General features: G+C 37.8%; 1 protein-coding gene across 1 annotated transcript; it reads left to right on the top strand.

Annotated features, from left to right (window-relative positions):
* Positions 1–1,390: 1,390 nt before the first annotated feature.
* LOC145983740 (uncharacterized) lies at positions 1,391–6,578 on the top strand. Its single transcript, XM_083116790.1, has 2 exons — positions 1,391–1,618; positions 6,255–6,578. The coding sequence occupies exons 1-2, from the start codon at positions 1,391–1,393 to the stop codon at positions 6,576–6,578; spliced, it is 552 nt and encodes a 183-aa protein (XP_082972916.1).
* Positions 6,579–22,966: the final 16,388 nt, after the last annotated feature.

Genomic DNA, 22,966 nt, shown 5'->3' with positions numbered 1-22,966 from the left:
AGTTTTTAAATTTCCTGCAGTAAACGACAGTTTTCTTCAGTTAATATACATATTGCAATTACTTGTATTTATCCTACTTTTATTTCGCTTTTCCGTTACTTTGTTTAACCTCAACGATGAGAACGCATGGTTAATTTAGTATGTATCTCCTCTAACATCACATTTCTTCCCACTTTTGGCTAATCGCGACAATGAAGATGAATGACTACGCGCAATATTCGAAGTCGGGTTGCAGGAGAACTGCCCCCCACACTCACACACTACCAACACCACCAACCAGCACAATCTAAGTATCACCCAACCTTCCACGATACAAGACGAATGTTTTGGTCTGTCCCATCTCATTTCGAAAACATTCGCTTTTCCCTTCTCCTTTTATGAGATGAGACGGGAAATGTATCGTCTCGTAAGCAACACTAACGTTAACAATAGAAGCATCCATCCTCCTAGCTGTCCCTGCCGGGCTCGATTCCTGGCCTGGGCATGAACATTTGTGAGTGTCCATTCATCAATTTCATCATATCATCACTCATCCCCATCTTCGCAAATTAGACAAAAGTGGCACACAAAGCGAAGTAAAATAAAAAAATCACTCAACCCTAGCTGCTGTCCTCAAAGTCTTGAGCAAACATCCCCCCATGTAACAATTTCCAGTTCAATGAAATGTCACTCTCAAGGAAACAGTCATGCCCAGGTCGAGAGTCAAACCTGGAACATGCGACTTCTTCAGATAAATCATGAATTTTGTGTATAATATTTACAACACCAGTTCATTCCTGGTAATTCTGAATCTGCGGTTTGGTTTGCATATATAAGCAGGATAATATTCAGTTTTCGAGGGCTCGTACCGTCGAAACGAGGAGTGAAAAAAAAAATATTAAGAAAGTTTTTTTTTTGTATTTATACTGATAAGCCTTTGCATACGTTGTTGATTCCCCTCCAGGGAACGCCGCCTTAAAGTAGCACTGACCGTGCGTGCTTTGTTGAGGCTGAGAGCTATGCCAGCGGCAGATTTTTCTACCAGCAGGGTCACCCATGCTGGACAGGTCTCAGAAGAGAAGCCAGACTAAGACGTTCTGTAACGCCCATCTTACCTAGTATATCCTATCCTAATATTCCTACCCAGTCCCAAACAAACAAATGTGAACATCTGCATCTGTATCCCACATTGTGGAGTGGCAAGTGCCAAGGCCTAAAGATGGCAGCCCCATCATGGCACTCGGGGTCAGAGGGCCAATAACCCACTACCCTTAAAATAGATTATTAAAGAAACCAAACGAGAAAACAGCCGGACGGACAAACTGTTGACGACCTTTGGACTTAAAACGAAAACTCTAGTGGGGTTTTGGAACGTTATGAGGTAGGAAAACTGCAACAAGTAGAAGCAGAAATGGAGAAATATAAGTTGGACATCCTGGGAATGAGCGAAGTGCGTTCGAATGAATTTGGAGAGATGAAAACATCTAGTGGTATGACATTCCTCTATTCAGGTAGACCAAATGAAGCTGATGAACATCGTAATGGAGTAGGCATACTCATAAACAAGAAGACTGCTCGAAGTATATTGGACTGGAAGCCTGTATCTGAACGAATAATTATGGTCAGATTACAGGCAAAGGTTAGAAATGTGAGCATCATATAATGCTATACGCCTACAAACCAAGAAGAAATAGAAGAAAAACAAGAGTTCTACAGAGAATTACAAGACACTATAAATAAGGTTAAGAAGAAAGATGTTATTATAGTAATGGTCGATTTAAATGCCAAAATTGGCTCAGAAAATGTTGGACTGGAGCAAGTGATTGGCAAGCATGGTCTAGGTGATAGAAATGAAAATGGGAAAATGTTTGTAGATTGGTGTGCCTCAAATGAAATGACTATTGGTGGTACAGTCATGTTAGAAAAATCTGTCGCATGGACAGATTGTTCCAACAACGTGAAACAGCAGAAAGAATGCGCAAAAGTTTACTTTGTCGCTTTAATTGCGTTTAATCGTTTCAAATTAGTATTAAGTTGTCCAAAATATAGTTCACGAACTTAATATATGTCTTCATGTATGTATTTGACAATCATATAACACTCATTAGAATAGTTTTCACATTGTTTTCACTACGTGAGATGATAATTAATTTACATTTACGATAAAATAGTGGTTTGGATGTAATAACACTTTTTCATTAATTGATTTAGAGATGAATTTTTATTTGTTTAGTTGATGATTAGGTTAATTCGTTAATTTTCGGGAAAAAAGGGAACAACAGCTGAAAGAAAATTGCATTATTGAGGGCAAGAGTTAGTTTTAACATCACTTTTTGCACACATATGCTAATCACGACTCGGGATACATTTAAATTGTAGGTCTCTTAACTGTAGGTCCAGGTCCGATTAGCCCATCTGCGCATAAAGTGGACATGGACTTAAAATTCAGTAGGAAAATAACGTCGGTCTAGTATTTTGGATTTTAGATGCGTTGAGACCACTAAAATTACCAATTCTTATAATAAGAAACCTGTCCTCATCTTTTCATTTTGAAAGAGATAATTGTATAATCTTTCGTTGTTAATTTTTAAAGAAGACAAATAGTAACAATGGGGAACGAATAGAGCTTACGAAAAGTTTTTGCCACCATGGGGATTTGAACCTACGACAATTAGAGTGACAACCCAGTGCGTTAACCACTATGCTACGAGTTCGTTCCTTCATACGGCATGATTATAAGGAAGACGAATTCGTTCAATGTGAATTAGAAATATAATCCTCACCCGCCTATTTATAAACAAAACGCCCAAACAAACACTCTTTTTTAGCAAATATAAAGAAAGGTGGTATGAATGTCACAAAACATTAAAGCAAAATCTACTACTTTTACGTCGAAGTCGTTTCACATGGAGAAACTACAATTTCGAAAATTGAGGTTGTGACGTGGCTTCTTGTAGTGGTTGCGTATGTATTGGTATCTATTTTTAAAAAATACCACTTCATTCTAATGATTTTTGAACATTATTTTTGAAAATTATTTTTCAGAATAGTTTTTTGAATTTCTCATCAATTTTACAAACATTTGCATAAAAATCATCCATGTGTTATATTCGACGAAATGTCACAAATTTTTATTTTAGGGAAAATGTTCAAGAAACAAAAGAAATAAATACTATTGACATTTTTTGTGAATAGTATTTATTTTAATTTTTTTGGTTCACCATGCTTACATGTGTTCTTGTAATAGTATGAAAATTAATATATTTCTCTACATTTCGCAAAGCAAATAATAACGAATTTTTGCAATAAGTAAAATGCAATAAATATTTTTTTCGGTTTAATGAAAAAGAAAAATCGCAGTATTAACCGAACGGGGAATCGAACACAGAATTCGACACCCCACAAAATATCTTTTAGTATTTGCAATGAAGTAATGTAGAGTCAAGTATAAAAATTTCATGCAAAATCGCACGTTAAAAGATTGTTCAAATATATTAACTCAATTCAATGTATCCACAACTTATTATTCTGTCAGCCATTCGGCACATCTCGTTACAATGTCTCAGCATATCACCATTCATTAATTAATCGAATTGAATATTGATCCACTTCACAGTTTATCTCTTGCTTTTTGCTGCCAGACATTCTACGTTCCTGTTTGCTCCAGGTCTCTTCTGCATTTCATTATCATTGTTTTTATCTCTGTTTCATTCTCATCGTCGTTATCAACCTACGCAATTTCTATTGTATACTGTAGACAGAATCTACTGTTATCAATTGCCTTACTCTACTGTTTCTCTCGGAATATCTACTCAAAGTCAATGATTTCCTACTGAACACTTTCAGTAGGCCTAATGTGCAATTACAGTTGAACTACAAGTGAAATATTCTCTTCAGTATGCATGTAGTGTGTTTAGCTCAGCATGTTGGCTGTAAATATAACTTTCTATTCCTCCTGATTAACAATTTGTTTTTATATCTATTTAAAATTTAAACCAACCTCACTTTCAAGTAGTACACCCTGGACTGCATTTTGCAGATTAACGAGGCTCTGTCGTCTGAACCTACTGCTATAGTGGAACCACAAGGAAAGAAACCTGCGCAGACCCCATCGCGCTGGCGGGTGGGGGAAAAAGACGGGAGGAAGGAGCCTTCAGAGCGGCCAACGTCAGTGTTGCCAGACCTATTGATTTCTGGGTAGGATTCCATAATAAACTATTGCTATGGCACCTCCGACGGCCTGCTCAAAAACAAGTTTTCTGGTCACCTTACTTGAACATGGAGGGGAGAGTGGAACTCCACTCAGCCATGAAAAGTGTTGTTTGAACTGTGAAATTATGCCAAACGATGTGCTAGGACATTATTATTATTTTATTACTATTACTACATTACCATGGGCGTCCGGAAGGGGGGGGGGTGGCCCCCCTGCAAAATGAAAGTCAACCAAAAATTATATATTTTTCACATATAATTTCATTTCAGCTGCAATAATGTGTGTTAATTATTGCATGAATGTGATACATTGAAATTTAAGCAATGTTTTTTGAGGGAACAACACTATTATTGGAGAAAATGTGCCTTCTTTTCCCCCCCCCCTGGAAAAAAATGCCTTCCTTGCCCCTGCCTGGAAAAAATCCTGCGGACGTCCATGTACATTACTATTTTTAGATGGTTGTATTTTATCCCACCCGAAAATTGAGTTGATTTCAGTTACAGTAATTTACATCCATTATTATAATAGGGATGTAGAAACGTGATAATTTCAAACTCAAGTGGTGTTTTCTGAGAGGGCAACATTATACGGGGTAATATGCCTCGTTTACCCGCCTGATAAAAATACATTGTTTCCCCCTCGCTGGAAAAAATCTGCAGACATCCTCTTGCCCCCCAGTGCGCACGCCTATGCCGCTCCCGAGAAGGTCGTTCATCCGCTACTATTAGATCATCGGATTTTGTAGCAGATCTTCTGGTTTCCCAAGGAACAATCTCCTGAATTTTTCAAATCTGACCTGGCAACACTGCCCCGAACACCGATAACGACAGGGAAGTTGCGCGAACGCTTTGGGCGGAAGGTTTTTTTCCTTGTGGTCGAGCTATAGTATAATCATCGCATAGGACTGTGTGTGTTGTCCTGTGTTTTATCCTTGTCTGTGCTGAGTGTCCCTCAGCTTTTAACCCAGGTAAGGTAAGGATATTTTAGTTTTCAGACACGCTTTTATTTTTGTAATGATAAGGGGCTGGGCCCCGTATAGTGTGACTCGTGAAAAATACCTTAAGTTTTGACGCGCCCAAATTTTAATTCAAATTAAAAAAAAATATCTTAACATAGATGTTTCAAAACACCTATTGATGTACTGAAAGCAGTACAGTAGAGAAACTACAAGTGAAAATAATTTATTCAGTATAGTGTGTATATATAATATGTTAAGCTTAATATTTTGACTGTAAATATTACATTTCATTCCCCCTTATTATTATTATTTTTATATTTTTTGAAAATCTGAACAAAGTAGATGTTTCAAAACACCTATTGATCTACTGAAAACAGTAGACAAAAGTTTCAGAGGAGTAAGTAAAAAAGTGACATGAAATAATATCCAAAGAAGCCAACCATTATGAATTTACGTTACATACTTTTTCTTTATTTCACTTTCCAAAACCTAGGAGCTCGAAATAATACATGGCATGCGATTTACTAGACAATCTGCTTTTCTATGATTATTTCGTATTGCCCAGTCAGGGATTACCACCGTTCAAGGTAAAAGGGGAAGGGGAAAGTTAGACATGAGTCGTCAAGTTTTCCGAGCTAGTGCGGGATGGTGTTCGCCGTAGGACAACAATTGCGCAACGTTTCCCTGCAGACTTTGATAAAAAAAAAATGTTAAATTTCACAAATACGTGATTCGAATGCGAAAGTCCAATGATTATAGCTTGTCTCAGATCGGCACGGGTGGAGAAAAACAACGATGCACTGTAATGTTGGGTGTTCTCGCGGATGGTAGGAAACTGCCACCGTATGTTGTGCTGAAGCGTAAGAATGTGCCAAAGGAGGCATTTTCATACGTGCCCAGCAGAAAGGATGGATGAAAGAAGAACTGGTATTGGACTGAATAGACAAAGTTTGGAATAGAAGGTCTGGTGCATTGCTGAAGCAAAAGAGTTTGCTGGTGTGGGACAGCTTTCGTGGTCACCTAACAGACAGAATACAGACAATATTCCAACAGTTGAAAACGGATGTAGCTGTGATTCCTGGGAATCTAACCTCTGTACTGCAGCCCCTAGACGTTTGTGTAATTCGCTCGTTTAAAGCTGCGTTCCGGCGTCTGTATAATGACTGGATTAGTGCAGGAAACCACGAACTTACAGCAACAGGAAAGATCAAACGTCCGACTGTCAAGCAAGTGTGTGAATGGATTCTGGCAGCATGGGAAAGTGTAAAGTCGGAGACAATTGTGAAGGGTTTTCTGAAGTGCAGCATATCCAATGCCCTAGATGGTACCCAGGATGAAATATTGTGGGATGATGATGCTAGTGATGAAGATGACAGTACCTCTTGTGCAGAAAATATTTCAACGAGTAGCAGGAACGACAGTGAATAAGGGCTTTGAGGACTCAAACTGAATGATACGGTATTATTATGTAGATCATTGAAATTGGCTACCTACGCAAAAAAAAAAAAAAGGTCAATCGTGCGGCTTATACACGAGAAATTTTATTTTCCTGAAATCTAAGGCCAAAAAAGGGTGTGTGGTTTATACACGCGTGCGGCTAATAGACGCGAGAATATGGTAGATCCAAATTTTTGCAAACTGAAAACAATGGCATTCTTTTTTCATTTTTTTTTCATTTAGATCGTTCGGCGCCCAGGGCCAACTCCCGCCGCCCCCTAGCTACGGCTTGGAACTTGAGAAGACTGCAAGAAAAGCAGATATAGCGAACGAAGCGAGGAAGAAAATTTTACGAAATCTATTTTTATTTGTATAAGATTTGATATCGAGGGGGACAATTGCCCCCCTGCAGGTGCTCTTGGCCGTCTGGAAGAAATAATTCAAGAAAAACGTGAAAACTACGAGGGCAATTTTTTTCAACCTCTGATTGACCATAAACATAAGACAAGTGTAGGTAACAAAATGAATTTATTACCAAAAGTTATGTACATACCTGGTTACTTTCCGACATAATCGTCATTAAGATACAGGCATTTGTCATATCGTGGGACGAGCTTTCCGATCCCCTCTGCGAAGAACGTTGTCGTCAGTGATGTGAGATGGGCCTAAACGTTGTTTTAAAGCTCCTCATTGGTGTGGAAACTTTGGCCTCCTAGCCAGTTCTTCAATGCAGGGAAGAGATGAAAATCACTCAGCGTTGTAACCCAACACCTTCTGGAGCAGTTTAAATGGGAAGTGTTTGATCACCCAGCGTATAGCCCCGACTTAACGCCGAGTGATTTTCACCCCTTCCCTGCATTGAAGAAAGGCCAAAACTTCCACACCAATGAGGAGCTTCAAAACAACGTTCAGGCTCATCTCACATCACTGGCGGCAACGGGATGGCAGGGTATTTGCGGAAAAAGTTAATTTAATTTAAACGGCAGGGGAGGGAGTACCTAACAATTGTTATTGTACGTCTAGATATTTTTTTCACTAAGGAGCCCCAATATTATACTTGCAGGGGGCTCCAGAGAACTGCGCTACGCCACTGATCACTGGCATACATTCATTAGATTCAGCCAATGAATTATCCCTGCATACAGAACACACCTTCATGTTTAAAGATAGGCTCTATTGTGCTTGAGATAGAGCTGAACACAGGTGCAAGTATTCAGAAATATAGCGAATGTGTAACTTATTATCATTTCATAAAGGATCAACCTCCGCCTCCACAAACCGCTGTTCATGTTATATCGGTGTCAGGTGTGGACACGGGTGGGCAACTGCCCACTCAAACGAATTCTTATTTTGAGAAGATGTGTTCTGGTTTTGATTTCATGCGTAATATCCTTGAGAATGTTGTCGATTCAAAAAATGTTCAGAACAGGATCTTCGCTGTTCTTTGATGCAGGAATAGTTTACTAAGAAAGGTTACGAAAATCGTTGCAAATATCCTGAAGCTTATAACCTGTAAAATGGAATTAATTTAAACTTTTTTCAACTTCCTTAATTTTATTATTGGGAAGCAAATAGTATTTTCAGTGTATTTACAACAAAATAATTAATATTTACATGAATAGAAGCAATGCAAAATCAACTAACGGACTGAAGCTGTAGCTAAGAGCTTTTTTTTTTATTAGAAAATATGACAAAAATAATCCGCGCACAAATAACTAGACGAGCAGGCCTGTAGCCAGACAAGCCTACACCCCCCCCCCCCCGGCACTGCCGACAGCCCCCTTGACATTAGGTTATTTGGTAAAACTATTATTTTGTATAATTTGTTTGCAGTGAAAAGTTAAAATGCAGACAGCAGCTATTACATTCATTCATCTAGTTTATGAGCCGAAGTCTAGGTAGAAGATTTTCTAGGCTTTAGAAAATATAGAAAAAGAGGTAGTATTTTCATGATATTTCTAATTTCAACTTGATGACCCCCCCACATACACACACACACATTTACCTTCATTTAATACTGTTAAACTTTCGAGAATGGACTTGGTCTAAAAAGCCCCCCTCCCTTGAGATCAATTCTAGCTACGGGCCTGTAGACGAGAGGTGTAAGGGGGGGACTCTTCCACGTAGTACATCCAGTTTTCAACCTCACTTCCACGTAGTACACCCTGGACTGCATTTTGCAGACTTTCCAGGCTCTGGCGTCTAGACCTACGGCCAGTATAATCTTCATAGGGCTGTGTGTGTGTGTGTGGTCCTGTGTTTTGTTTGACCTTATGTGAGCTGAGTTTCCCTTTACAGCCTCAGCTTTTAACCTAAATAAGAATATTTTATTCCTTTGACATTACAGTTATATTAGTTATATTTTAGTTATGGTAAGGGTCTGGACCCGTATAATGGACTAAGTGCTGACGCACCCAAAATTTCAAATTCAATCAATAAACAACGAACAGACGAACTCGTCTTCTCACGTTGTTTCTTGTTGCTGCCAATGAAAATATTGAATATACTAACTGTTTCTGGGTCAGGGAATAACTTTGATCATCGAAATGTTTTCGGTAGCCTAGTACTGTATTACTATGAGTTAGTCCCTTGAACCAGTTCCTTCTCCAATATGAATCTGGTAGATACTGACATAAGAATTCGAATAGCTAGATAAATGATGGCCCCTGCACGTATATCAAAGGACACAGATTTTTAAGTTGTTTCCAAAAATTAGGGCAGTACCCAGAGGAAGGGCAATGAGGCCTATGGCCTACCCCTTGAACTATGAAAAATTTAAATGTGAACCTATAAAAAGCTACGATAATAACATCGACAATTTTCCAAATTTGTAAAAATTTCAATTTTGTCCTTGCATAAATTGATGTGTTTGTTGTGTAGAGAGGCAGGCTCCAACCACAGACGAAAATACTTTTCTGTTTGTTTGTTAACTCACATTTAGAGTTCTTTATTATAATAATAATAATTGCTACTGCGTATAATTCAATTTTATTTATATTTATATATATATATATATATATATATATATTTCTAAACATACAATTATCGTGGCTGTTAAAAGAAATTTGAAAACCTTGTTAATTTGCGGAACACAGAACTATTCTAATATTTCTGAGAATTGAATGTATACAATAAGCATGGCCTTTATCTGTAAGCAATTTTGTGGCTTTTTTGGGTTGGGAGGTGTATCGGTGAGTTGAATTTTTTCCCGTTACTTTGGGACCATAATGTTGCAACTCTACAATTATTATGTATTTAGCTCTATCTGTAATATTATCATAGCATTGGTAGTCACATCCAATACTACAACAGCATTTCGCCAACCACAATGGCGGGGTGGTTAGAACAGGAGCTTCTTAAGCTTAACGCCCACTGAGCAGGGACTGCGAACCGAATTTGAACTCGAACTGAAACATGTTCCAGTTCGACTTACAGTTCGCAGCCGAACCTGAACCGAAATGTTTCGCTACATTCCGGTGCACCATAACCCTCCGTGTACTTTCCGTTTCAGTTCAGTTCCGGAATGAAACCTCATTGTGAACACTTTTAGTTCGCACCCGAACCTGAATTGAAATGTTTCGCAACATTCTGGTGCACCATAATCCTCCGTGTACTTTCATTTTAAGTTTTGTTTCGGAATAAGACTTCGTAGTGAACAATTTTGGTATTTTGGGGGGAGCCAGATCCGAAATGCCATTAACGCAGTTTTTCTCAAACGTTTTGCCTGAGAGTCCTCCTTCACATAACTGAATAGTTCTGTGTATTCCCTGAATTCTCAATATTTTATATACCTAAAACTTGTATGAAATAAGTGTAAAAAATGACACCAAACACGAACTCATTGCTTCCAATACGCTACATAATAATATGGATACGTAGTTATTACTTCTGAGTGTCAATATGTTTGTAATTCGTATATTTTGGTCGTGTTTGGTGTCATTTTTCATATTTTATAGGCCAGATTTCCGTTATTGTTACAACATAAAAAAAATAACATTGTTGGTTCAAATAGTCAGTAGGTGACTCACTAGTCACTACGTCCGTCCCGTCCAGTTTCTATTGCGTCACCACTTCTAGGAAGGGAACAGGAAGTATGTTGGATTTTCCAACAGTGCCTTACATCGCATTGCATTCCCGTTCCCAACCAATCACCTGGCCTCCTACCCGACTACCATGGCATCAAACTGTTTAAATCCAGGTACTATAAATACCCCTGTTCATACAAGATATTAATCAAATCCACATTGGAATCGTGTTTTTCTCCACAGCTGCAGCGCAATTCAAGAAACAATTCTCGTATCGACATTGTCCACGAGTGGTGGTCATTGGTTGTGCGGTCACGAAAAGAAGTTTGATCGACACACTGTTGGCTTCAACCACAATACATTTTCTTTCAATAGCTGTTCCTTCAACAACCGGTGGACTTCCGAGAACAAATCCAACATGGGAGTATTTTGTCCAGGATTTGGAATCATCTAAAGCCCGTTGTACCATACAAGGATGTGGAATTACAACACCGGTTAAGTACGATTAACATAATTCTTACTAAACTTATACATATTCCATTTGAAATTTATATATTAGGCGTGGTCCATCTCAATTCTGGTTGGGGTAGTACCATCATGGTCTCAGATTTTCACAGTTTTTTTTGTTTTTTTTTTACTGTGGGCAATGTGAACGATTTTATAGGACACGTATATTTACTTTTTCTCTAAAAAAAAAAAAAAATTGGCGCCGCTACAACCGTTTGTGGCGAACACTGCAACGCCAGGTGACTTTTTCCGACATAAAAATACAATTTTCAGGTAATTTTTACATCAAATCCATTACGCTTGACAAACGATACTATTTGTTTCCTGTGAAGTACGCAAAGTGAAGAATCGATCTGCAAGGTTTCAGCGAACTCTACGAAGCCACCGTAGACCGAATATATTTGTTTCTAATGGGACATGCTTCACTTTCAGCTGATGAGAGGATTATACAGTTCACTAAGTTCACCATGTTACTATTTTTAGGTCACCTCCTTCACCTCTTATTGGTTTACACTGCTGAAGTCAAAATGACTCATTTTAGTTTTTCACCTCTTTGTTCTCCTAAATACTTTATTTTATTTTAATTTTCTATATTCAGGAATTCAGAAAACCAAACAAAATTATGTAATTACATACAAAACAGTAAATGCCATTTTACGTGAATTGGAAAATTTGCTGCCATAGGAAAATCTAATGTGTATTAATCTTATTGATGTTGGAGTTCTGCGGGAAAATGGACACACTAATGAAGCTAGCCACAGCCCACATAGAATTGTATCGGATTTATTAACTAAAATTTGTTTGCTGTACTGTGATGACATACGCTACTTTCATAAATGTATCTGTTTAACTACAATTTGGTTACTGTAATGTGATATCATACGCTACTTTTAAAATTGTATTTGCTCCAAGTAACACGGACTGCCGGCTTTGATATGTATTACCCTCATATGAAATTGTAATGTTTTGTTTGTATGTGTTGCTGTACTCCAACACCCACAATGAGTCAACTGAGTAATAAATTACTTACTTACCTACTTTCTTTCATGTTATTTGTACAATTACCTGATTTTGTTTCAAGCTATCTAGTACATAAGTTTGATTACTTATTTTCATACAAGGTATCAATAGGGCTGTTATTTAAAGATTATATATAGATATATTGAAATAACTGCCATTTTGATACCTTATAGGCCTATATATATATATATATATATATATATATATATATATATATATACATATATATATATATATATGTATGTGTATATGTAAATATATATAGTTGGGTCATTCCATGTCAAATGATTTGACTCGAATCAACACAATTTCTTAAAAAGTGAAAATTTTACAATGTTGAAAAAAGTTCTCAAAATAAGTTTATACCATCATCTAAAGCAGCCAAAATCTTGTTTTGGGATCATGAGATATAAGAGGTATAATGTGATTAGATTGGTTTATTTATTACGATTGTATGTACAATTTGTATCGATATAAGTTAATTTTCTTAGTAGAAGATACATAACTTTCTTCACAGTTAATTTTCGTCCCATTGTTTGATGCCATTTTGAACTGAATCAACTGCGGTAAAAGTGACGCGGCGGATTCATATAAACTTTTCGTTTTCATTTCACAGATAATTACAAAAAAAATACAATTGTCAGTACAATGTGAGATACAGTTGTTAAATGAAGAAAATGTAAAAGTTATTCAGTATTTTTCTCGATCTCAAACATCACAAAACCCGCCCAGATCCTTAACATTTGATCTGGAAACGGTTTAAGTTCGAGAACTGAAACCGAACTGAAAACTTTCATTCCGGGCCAACCTGGAAGTGCAAGCTCAGGCCATCGTTCCAATTTTAGTTCGAGAACTAAAAATGAACAGAAGGGTTTCATTTCGGACAGAACTAGAAGTACAACCTCAGATCATTCCAGTTACGGTTCGGATAGATATACTCCGGTTTCATTCCAGTTTCAGTTCAAGAACTGAAAGTGAACCGAAAGGTTTCATTCCTTGCCGAACTGAAACTAAAACCCCAGATCATTTCAGTTGTGATTCGGACATATATATTCCGGTTTCATTCCAGTTTCAGTTCGAGAACTGAAAATTAACCGCAAGGTTTCATTCCGGGCCGAACTGAAACTAAAACCCCAGATCATTCCAGTTGTGATTCGGACATATATATTCCGGTTTCATTCCAGTTTCAGTTCGAGAACTGAAAATTAACCGCAAGGTTTCATTCCTTGCCGAACTGAAACAAAAACCCCAGATCATTTCAGTTGTGATTCGGACATATGTATTCCGGTTTCATTCCAGTTTCAGTTCGAGAACTGAAAATTAACCGCAAGGTTTCATTCCGGGCCGAACTGAAACTAAAACCCCAGATCATTTCAGTTACGGTTCGGATAGATATATTCCGGTTTCATTCCAGTTTCAGGTTCGAGAACTGAAAGTGAACCGAAAGGTTTAATTGCAGGGTTAGCCCGGGTGGGCCAGCCCAGTTTTCCCCATGCGGGTTTTTCAGAAAAACCCACCTCGAAAACCCCCCACCAAAAACCCACTCAAAATGTGTTGTTTTTTTTTCAGAAAATGTTGTAAATTATTGTTTTAAATAATTGTGAGGTTCTAGAATTGTCAACAGTTTGAGAAAACTTGTAAAATTAATGCTTAGCCAAGCTTATAATACTCAAAATAATTCATGTTGTACAAATCACAGTGGTATTTTCAGGATATTTTTATCAAATCGTGCTAGAAATGAACTTCTAACAGAAATAATACGAACATATATCCAAGAAACAAGAAATCAAAAGGGTCTGAAATATTTAGATAAAACATTGAACAAAGAAAGCTTATTATTTTGAAATGTGGTAGCACTTTAGATATCAGTCACTTCTGTATGTGGTGACGATCAACTTTTACAATATTTTTTTTCATGTATAAAACAATACAAATGAGAATTGAGTACATTTTATTAAAATGTCGTGAAAGTAGAATAAAGTTAATTGTGGTATAATTAAATCAAACACTCTTCAAATTATTCATTTCATTTCTCAAAATTTAGTATGTATGCAAATGTTCTGTTTTCTTTCCAATGCCTTGCACTGAGACATTGTAATGGGTTGCTTGCCCATGTAGGATAAATGTTATTTGTGGTTCGGAGCTCTATACCCAAGAAGTCGAGTACTCTCATAATCTAGCACAATTTCATTTTCTTTCTTAAAAATATGGGGTGTGGGGTACTCACGTAAATACAGTTCACAACTTTTTTATTTACCAATATTTTTTGTCCAAACTTTGTACAAACATGTAACAACTCAGAAATTTTTTTTTACAAATCAAGAAAACTTGCGCACTTCCACATGTGAACCATTAGTGGTACGGCAAATGTCAAACCGGTTGTCAGCCTCAAGCCACACGTTTTTAAGCATGTGCGGAGTAATGTTGCTTACTGCAACCACAATTCTTTCGCGCAAGTCTTGCAAATCTCTAACCGGTGTACAGTAAACTTTGTCCTTAACACACCCCCACAACAAAAAAATTACACACAGTGAGGTCTGGCGACCGTGGGGGCCATTCAATAAAATTCGAACCTCTTCCTATCCATTTTCCATTGAAATGCTCGTCCAGGAATTCTCTAACGAGATTTGAGAAATGAACCGGTTTCGCGTAACTGTTTTTCCCATTTCTTTATTGGAATGTACGATGTACATTTACCACTTGTTAAGCACCTAAACCATAACGTGCACGAAATCGTCTGCACAAGTGGCACAGACTTCACTTCAGACAACGTTAAAACACAAAACACCTTTTCTTGTGGCGACCACATGACGAATGGCTACTGAGAAACTGATAATATCAGTTTTCAAGACATTCTGGATACTGCGCATGCGCAACTACCACTAAATGTGTTGCAAAAAAAATTTCTGAGTCATTCTTTAAAATGAAACAACAATCACATCATTCTGACAGTTTTTTTAGAAGTTATGAATTTTTCTTTTTTTATACGTATAAGCGGGACACGCTGTACAATGCATATGTATACTTTTATATTTTGACCATTTTTGACACTTTCAAACCTTTTTATAGACTACAATTTCGAGCATTGTGCATAAAACAGGAGCATTGTGACATTATTTGCACTGTAAATTGACAATAAATTTATAGAAACATAGTAATGCACGATTTAGGAGCTTGGGTGGGGTGGATGGGCAAAGATAGACATATCATCTATTTAGTGACCATGATAACATGTTTCTGCAGCTAGAAAACTTGACAGACTGGAATGGTATTACATGTGAGTGAAATTGGACAATTTCTTTCAAGATGGTGAATGAAAAACTAATTATCCGCATGTTGCACGTACGCTCTACCTACATCATGCTCTCTTTTCCCCCAAAACTGTCTACAATGCATTTTTGGAATATAAGGAACTAAACTCAGTCATTGTAGATAATTCGTCGGTCTGTAATTTTGCAGTAAAACTTTTAAAATTTTATTTTATAGTTTAGGAGAGCAAACATATAATTGTAAAGCTTTTGAGTTACAATTTTTAGAGTTACAAGATAACTCTATTTGCGAAAATATTGTCACCATGTTTAAAGATGGTGGACTACAGACTGATTTAACATGCCTTGCGAGAGCATTTAAGTTATGCTAATATTTGAGGTTAGATTTTCGTAGATTAAGAAAATCAAGTCTCAGCTAAGTTGAGCTTGAAGTTTTTAATAAAAGCTCCCTAATATAGTGTGTGGTTTAGGAAGGGTGGGGGTAAATAAAGTCACTAATTTTGAGACCACGATGTATGTAGCAAATTTAGAGTTTTTAAGCTGAAATTCATGTCGCAACTAGATACACCCAGGGAATGATTTTATTTTGCATTTCCATTTGTTGAATGCATTTCAAGATGGTGGATGAAAAATTGATTTTTAATATTCTGAGGTAACTCTAAATTCTTATGCCACTTTCAAATATCTACCTAAACTACATATTTTTAGACATTAAGAAAACAGACAAATATTTTTGGGCATTTCTTAAGCTATGGCTTGACAATGATTTTTTTTTAATATACTGCATATGTATGTTGGGGGCCAAATTGGGGTCACTAGTGTTTTGGCCATGGGAACTGTTAGTTTCATTGCAACCAGATATTTTGGAGGATGGATACGGTATTCCATTTGGATGAAATCAGCCAAGACAATTAAATATGTCAACCTTATAATTTTGGCATGGTTAATACACGGAGGAGATATTTAAGCTTGAAACATCCACAAAAATAATGGGAAACACAACTGTGATATATCTACTGTGAACAAACTGTATTGAAGCAGATTTAAAAGTGTATCTGTAGCTATCGTGTGTTGTATAGTAGGTAAAGTTCCCCGTGCATATAACACCGTGCCATGAATATACACACCAGCAGAAGCGGTGACGCCGATACCATTATTTTACCCGCAGTTTCTAATACGCTAGATATTTAGAGATAAAAGAAATGCAACGAACAATACAGAGGCGAAGCGTCCGGTCATCGGGAGATGCGGTGATGACCAAGCAAGATAATAAAAATATTGCATTTTAAATATTTTAGAGAAGATGTATAAAAAAATAAGTCAGAATACTCTCATATTTGTGCGAAGTAAGCCAAGCGACAGCATGAAACAGCTCGAAATACGCAAGAGATTCATTCGCTAATCTTAGCGCATCGAAATGAGGTTCCAGTACTACCCCTCGCGCTGAACCCTTCCGTCAAGTTTCCTATTGAAGGCAATGGTGGTAGAAGCCTCAGCTCATCGCAGAAATGATGCGAATCCCTCTGGTCTCTGCCGGTGCCGAGAACAGCCGATCCCTTCCGAACAGGAAGACCTGGGTCATAACAGGCCCTTTTTTTAGCTCCCATCCCCGTGTTTATAGCCACGGCAGGGTTTCTCTGGAGCCATCAAGATTATTTCGGATGTCCAGTGGTGTGTTCAAGAAGGGATTGGTGAAGGTCATAATCCCTGCTTAGGATCAATATTCTTAAAAAAGAAAAAAAAAGGAGTGTGACAGGCAGGAAAAGATGGCAAAATTAGGAATTGAGGAATGACAAAAAAAAATGTACATTTAACCCCCCCTTTCGAAAATCCTGGGCACGACAATGCGAATGTCTGCTATTTCCACTTGTTAAGAAGAACGATATGAAATCTGCTTTTCTTTATCAATACAACAACTGGAGGAGGACCTCTACCTTCAAACGCGACAATTGAGGTGTTTGCATTTCAGTTTCAATCATATATAATAATTCTCATCGTATGGGATAGAATTATGTCTTTGGTAGTCGTAATGTCTGTGGTATGAAAATGGTTGGTTGGGAAATCGCATCGTTCCGCACATCAGCCCGTAAGAACGTGTATACTAGTGACCTCTTTACACGCCCTTTGAACTACTACCAGCCACATTTCACGTTTACCACATTATAAAGCATGGCACATTTCACAGTTTAACGTGGAAACCGGTGTTTGAATTATTGTGGTACTTACAGCGTTTACCAATTTCAGTCTTCAATTGTGCCAAGCTTTTTTTTCTTTAAAGAGAAAGAACGCCATGTAGAATGGTTGCGTTTAATGTGTAGAAAGTATGCACATTATATTTCCAATATTACACCGTGTAATATTTTTGGATTGTGCATATTCTGTGCCCTCCCAGAAAATAATTCCGGATCCGCCTATGAGTGCAATATTTCACTTCACTACTGTTTCGTGCAATCGATGTTTGTTTTAGGATACAAGGAATATAGAAGGATGGTTATAACACCATACTCGTAGATATTAATCCAGATTAAAATCCCGTTGATAGTACAAGACTTCTCAATGTTATATTCAGGCACGTAGCCAGGGGAGCTCGGGTGCTGAAGATCCCCCCGAAATACTACAAACATCTAATTTAATATTGTATGGACGGAAAATTAATCTTACTTCATTAGCAAGATTAAACATATTGTAGAATAAGTTGTAATATACTGAGAAATTCGTATGCAGGGTTTCTACCCCCTGCTAAGAAATAAGCCCCCCCGAAATAAAATTCTGGCTACGTTCCTAGGTATATTCGAATTCTTACTGGATCGCTAAATATTCCTATAGTCCTCCCAAATTTAATGCTCAATCACTCCCTACCAGAATATCCAAATATAACCTAAAATACTTAACATTGATCAACGGTTGGATATTATTACATCCCCCCAAAATCCCTCGCAACACAAAATTCAGCTGACAATTTAAAATTTAATGTGTCAGATCTGGATATTATACCCCAAACCACCACCAAACAGAAAAAAAAAAGTATTAACCGCTTATAATTTCCCGGGCAGTCTACTGTGCGACACGTGACGCAGGACGGGGTCTCGCAGTTTCGAAATGCAATATTATCCAGCCGTTTATTCATTAATTTATTTCTTGTGCAATCGTGATCACAGTCAAATAAAAATATTAATAGGTTGATTTTTTTTTATTTTACTTCGCTTTTTATCAGTTTTGGCAAATCTCGGAGATGAGGATGAGTGATGATATGGTTATGGTGAAATTATGAAAGGGTACTCACAAAGAATATCCATGCTCAAGCGACCGGTGTTCGAACCCAGGGGTCGTCGCACTGTACTAACCACTACACGACGGAGATCGGAGACTACATTAAAAAGAAAATCTGTTTCAAACGGGTACAGTAAGACATGACACAACGTTAATGCTATGAAAACTTGTGATTAGAACGTTTCCTCCGTAACACAGTTGAATTTAGTGATTCAGAAAAATGTGTTCATCATTTTTGGCAAGTATGTGTTATGCTAAGATTGTTACCAGTCAAATTCGCTGACAAGGAACAGGGACACATCTGTTGTTTGTCACCTTGCTTTTTCTACAGACTTCCTGTCATAAACCTAGGAGAATAGTTCTAGTTCTCCCCAGGCAGGCTGCAAACACGTCAAGGGACCTTGCTGGAGGTACCGTAATATTGTCCTTTCCTTTGTATTGAAGCTTAGATGCCACATTTGAGGGCTTCCAGACCCTCGCGACTTTGGAAACAACGCCGGCAGGATCCCGTTCGCAACAGATATGGCAGGCGGTGCTTGGAAGAGCAATTTCTAATCAATAATCATTAATATTGAAAATTAATATTGAAATTTTTCCTTGCAAGTCTCCAACCGGTTACCGACGTCACCTCCGTGGTGCCATGGTTAGCCACCTCGATACGATGCCAGGAGTCCAGAGTTCGATTATCGGCCTGGGCATGGGTGTTGTGAGTTTCGTCAATGTTATCATATCATCACTCATCCCCATTACTATCTCTCTTTTCACTAATTTCGTCTCCTAACAGTTGTGCACTAGAATTTTGACTTTGCACTCATCTGAATAGAAACTGACGTTCAAACCAACACTTTCCCTTTAAATCCACATTTCACTTTTCCTTTAGTGTGCATTGCCTACATAGCAGTAGCAGTGGCGGATCCAGAAATGACAGTTGCAATGGCCTAATGTTAATCGTCTAATAACAAATACATTTAAAATTATTTCCGACAATAAAATTATTTCCTCTTTCGTCATCTTTCTCTATCCCCCATTTTCATATTCCTCTTACTCTTTCACTTTCTATCGCAGTCTCTTTCACTCAATCTCCCCATTTCTCATTATTGCCTTTCCTTCTCTTCCTCTCTCGTGGGAGTGGGACATTTGCAAAACACATTCATGATACTTTGGCTGCAACAGTCCACGTAAGCTGAAAGGCAGGTTAAAGGGCGGGGGAGGGGGAGCGGAACGTACAGATCCTTAAGGGGTTGTCGTGAGCTACTTCTTCTTCTTCTTGCTCATATATTGGTGAATAATTTACACAGCTTGAATGAAATGCCAAAAATATCGTGCCAAGGGAGGAATAAAGGGAGCAGAGGGGTGACCGCACTTCCCACTCTATCAAACAAGCAGAATGTAATATTTCAGGATGTTTGTACAATGTTTCACAAGACACTTCCACGTACAATCCCTATACGATAGAAGAAATATACATCATTTGCTATTTTCACAAAAACTTCTAAGCAAATCATTAGACTCCTCCCAACTGCTCTCAGAAAGCCCGTTTTATGTACCATATAAGTCCGCGGTGAGAGCTGTTTCAAGTACCGAGAGCTCTAACAAAGTCAGCCAATGTGTCACCCACTCGGAAAATGTGTATGTTGCAAAATCATATAATAAAGTGGACATCTTTCAAAGCTTACGAAAGTTCAAAAGGGAAATCGAAACTTACTTTCAAAACAAGATTTGACGTTATTTAGCAGTTCAGTCATTTTCTATGTACATACGTGGTTTGTTCAGGTGTAAGAATTGATGTTAAGGACCAGTTTCTTGCTATTTCCTATCATTATTTCTATACCTCATCATTTATATGTAATGTGTGGTTCATATGTTTTTCTATGGTTGTTTTGTTCTTCTCTGTTTCTATTCTTGTCATATCATGTGTAAGATTTAACCTCACTTGTCAGGTTGTTACTTTCTCTTTTTCATATTACTTTTTATATTAAATTTTGTATTACTTCAACACATATTATCATATTATTCTACATACCTTATCTATTTTATTGATTGCATACTTTGTGTAACAAGCAATGTGATAATGCAAGACACTGTAAATCGGCATTTGCCTGTTGTGTCATGTCTTTACATAAATAAATAAACAATACAGGGGCCTTCCCGATGGCACAGTGGTAGCGTCGTCGCCTTGTAAACAAGGTGTCCTGGGTTCGATACCCGGTAGAGGCACATAGTAGTTCGGATCCCACTTTAAACTGTAGGTCCAGTCCCAATTAGCATTACTGTGCATAAAGTGGACTTAAAACACCAACTCAAACAAACATTACAATAAAAGCTAATATTTTAAATGGGAAATGGAATTAAATGTGTTACATTTACCCCAACCTGACGCCATATTGTTTGCGGGCTTGCAGCTACTAACCATGACACCAGAAAGTGAGCATAACAATCTTAACAAATACATAAAATGATTGATTGGTTTGCTCGATTTTACTTAGCTTTTTGTGCCACTTTTGGCTCATTTGCGAAGATGGTGATGATATGATGATGAAATTGATGAATGGACACTAACAAACAGCCATGCCCAGGCCGGGATTCGAACCCGGGACCTCTGGCGTCGTAGCGCGACATGAAATGATGCGTATTGCAATGATATATATGCACAAACCTTGTTCAGACGGCATCGAGAAAGCACTATTAAACAATAACGGAGTGCTTTAGGTTTTTACTTACATGTTGAAATTTGTAAAAAATGCGCGTCATAGCCACAGTAATCATGACGTAAGCAACGCCGCCACATAAGACACTCACAACTGAGCGAGAGGAGCACAGTAACGAATACTGCATTTACTCCATGTTACAATTCGCCCCGTTCTGCACTACACTCTGGACTGCATTTTGCAGACTAACGAGGCTCTGGCACCTTGACCTGTAGCTAGGATAATCCTCCGTTGGACTCATGTTGTGTTGTCTATTTGTATTGGTGATTGTCCTTTCACCCATTTTTATTTAATTCATCCTCATTTAATTTTTGCAGTTACTTATAATTATTTGCACAGTTGGAATATGGCAAACATTGTGTCACTCTCACAAACACACCACTTTGTGTGCGTCTTCAATATTATCCTTAGTAAAGGAACTATATTTGGAATCAAAACTAATTGCTTATCTTTAGTTGTTGTAAGAAAAATTGATATTGCATTGCTGTGGCAGTGTTATATATTTATACGATACGATTCGTACCATTTGAAAATATACACTCGCCTGCGTGTTAAAGTGGGATCCGAACCACTATGTGCCTCCACCGAGTATCTGCGCTACACCACCCGGGAGGCGCGCGCGCGTGCGTGAGTGTGTGTGTGAGAGAGAGAAAGAGAGCATGTATGGGTATAAAACTCCAAGTTACATTCAAAATACTGTGTTGCATCATTATAGGCTATAGTATTTTTTCTAGCTAATAAAGTTCGATGTACCCTTATATATTTTTATGCTTTCAGGATACCTACCCACACACGGAAAAAAATTGGTATTTATACTTTGCTTAGCTCCCCCCCCCCCCTAATATCTGTAGAAATCAGCACCTATGTTTTCCGGTTCTGCTTTCCTTGCTTGATTACTTGTTTGTATTTTTTCTCTCGAGTTCTACAGAAATCAGATCTTTCTACATAAATCTTTTTGGTTTGCCTACATTTTCCATTGTACCGTTCCATTCTCATTGGTTGTCTTGTCTCGTGTCGATCCTCCGCGAGTTCAAATTGATGACGCCAGTGGTCGCGGGTTCGAATCCCGGCCTGGGCATGATTGTTCTTTGTGAGTGTCCCTTCATAAATTGCATTCATCCTCGTTGTCGCGATTAGCCTAAATAGAAATAAAAGCGATGTAAAATAATATACAAGTAATTTCACAATCCGTATTGTCTCATGTACTTCTACTATAGTCATCCCTCCCGTCCCGGCTCTTTTTACAATTTGCTTTCTACCTCCTCCATTCAAGAGAGTATGATGGTTTGCAGCTCGACTAAAGAGACTGTGGAGAAGAATTACAAAGAATTACAATGTAATGTCCAGGGCATTACAAGATCACTGGGAAGCCAGCCAACCAGATTCATTCTAGAACAACATGTTTTGATGTCTCTCAAGGGTCGTTGAAGGTCATATACCTAGATCTTTGCTTAATATGTCCCACGTTGCTCTATTCATTTATATGTCCGATATAACAAATGCATTGCACAAATGTAATGCAAATAAATCAAATGAAATCAAACTCAAACATCACGGAATACAAGGAAAGTTACTTGGAG

This window comes from Lepisma saccharinum, chromosome 2, assembly GCF_977018435.1.
Source record: "Lepisma saccharinum chromosome 2, izLepSacc3.1, whole genome shotgun sequence".
Classification (NCBI taxonomy): Eukaryota; Metazoa; Arthropoda; class Insecta; order Zygentoma; family Lepismatidae; genus Lepisma; species Lepisma saccharinum.
This window is presented reverse-complemented; position numbering and strand designations above follow the sequence as displayed.

Excerpts from the sequence above, each read along its gene's own strand:
- LOC145983740 (XM_083116790.1), top strand. The coding sequence starts at position 1,391 with ATGGAGAAATATAAGTTGGACATCCTGGGAATGAGCGAAGTGCGTTCG. Across the intron at positions 1,619-6,254 it reads TGGTCAGATTACAGGCAAAG|CCCCTAGACGTTTGTGTAAT; the intron begins GTTAGAAATGTG and ends TCTGTACTGCAG.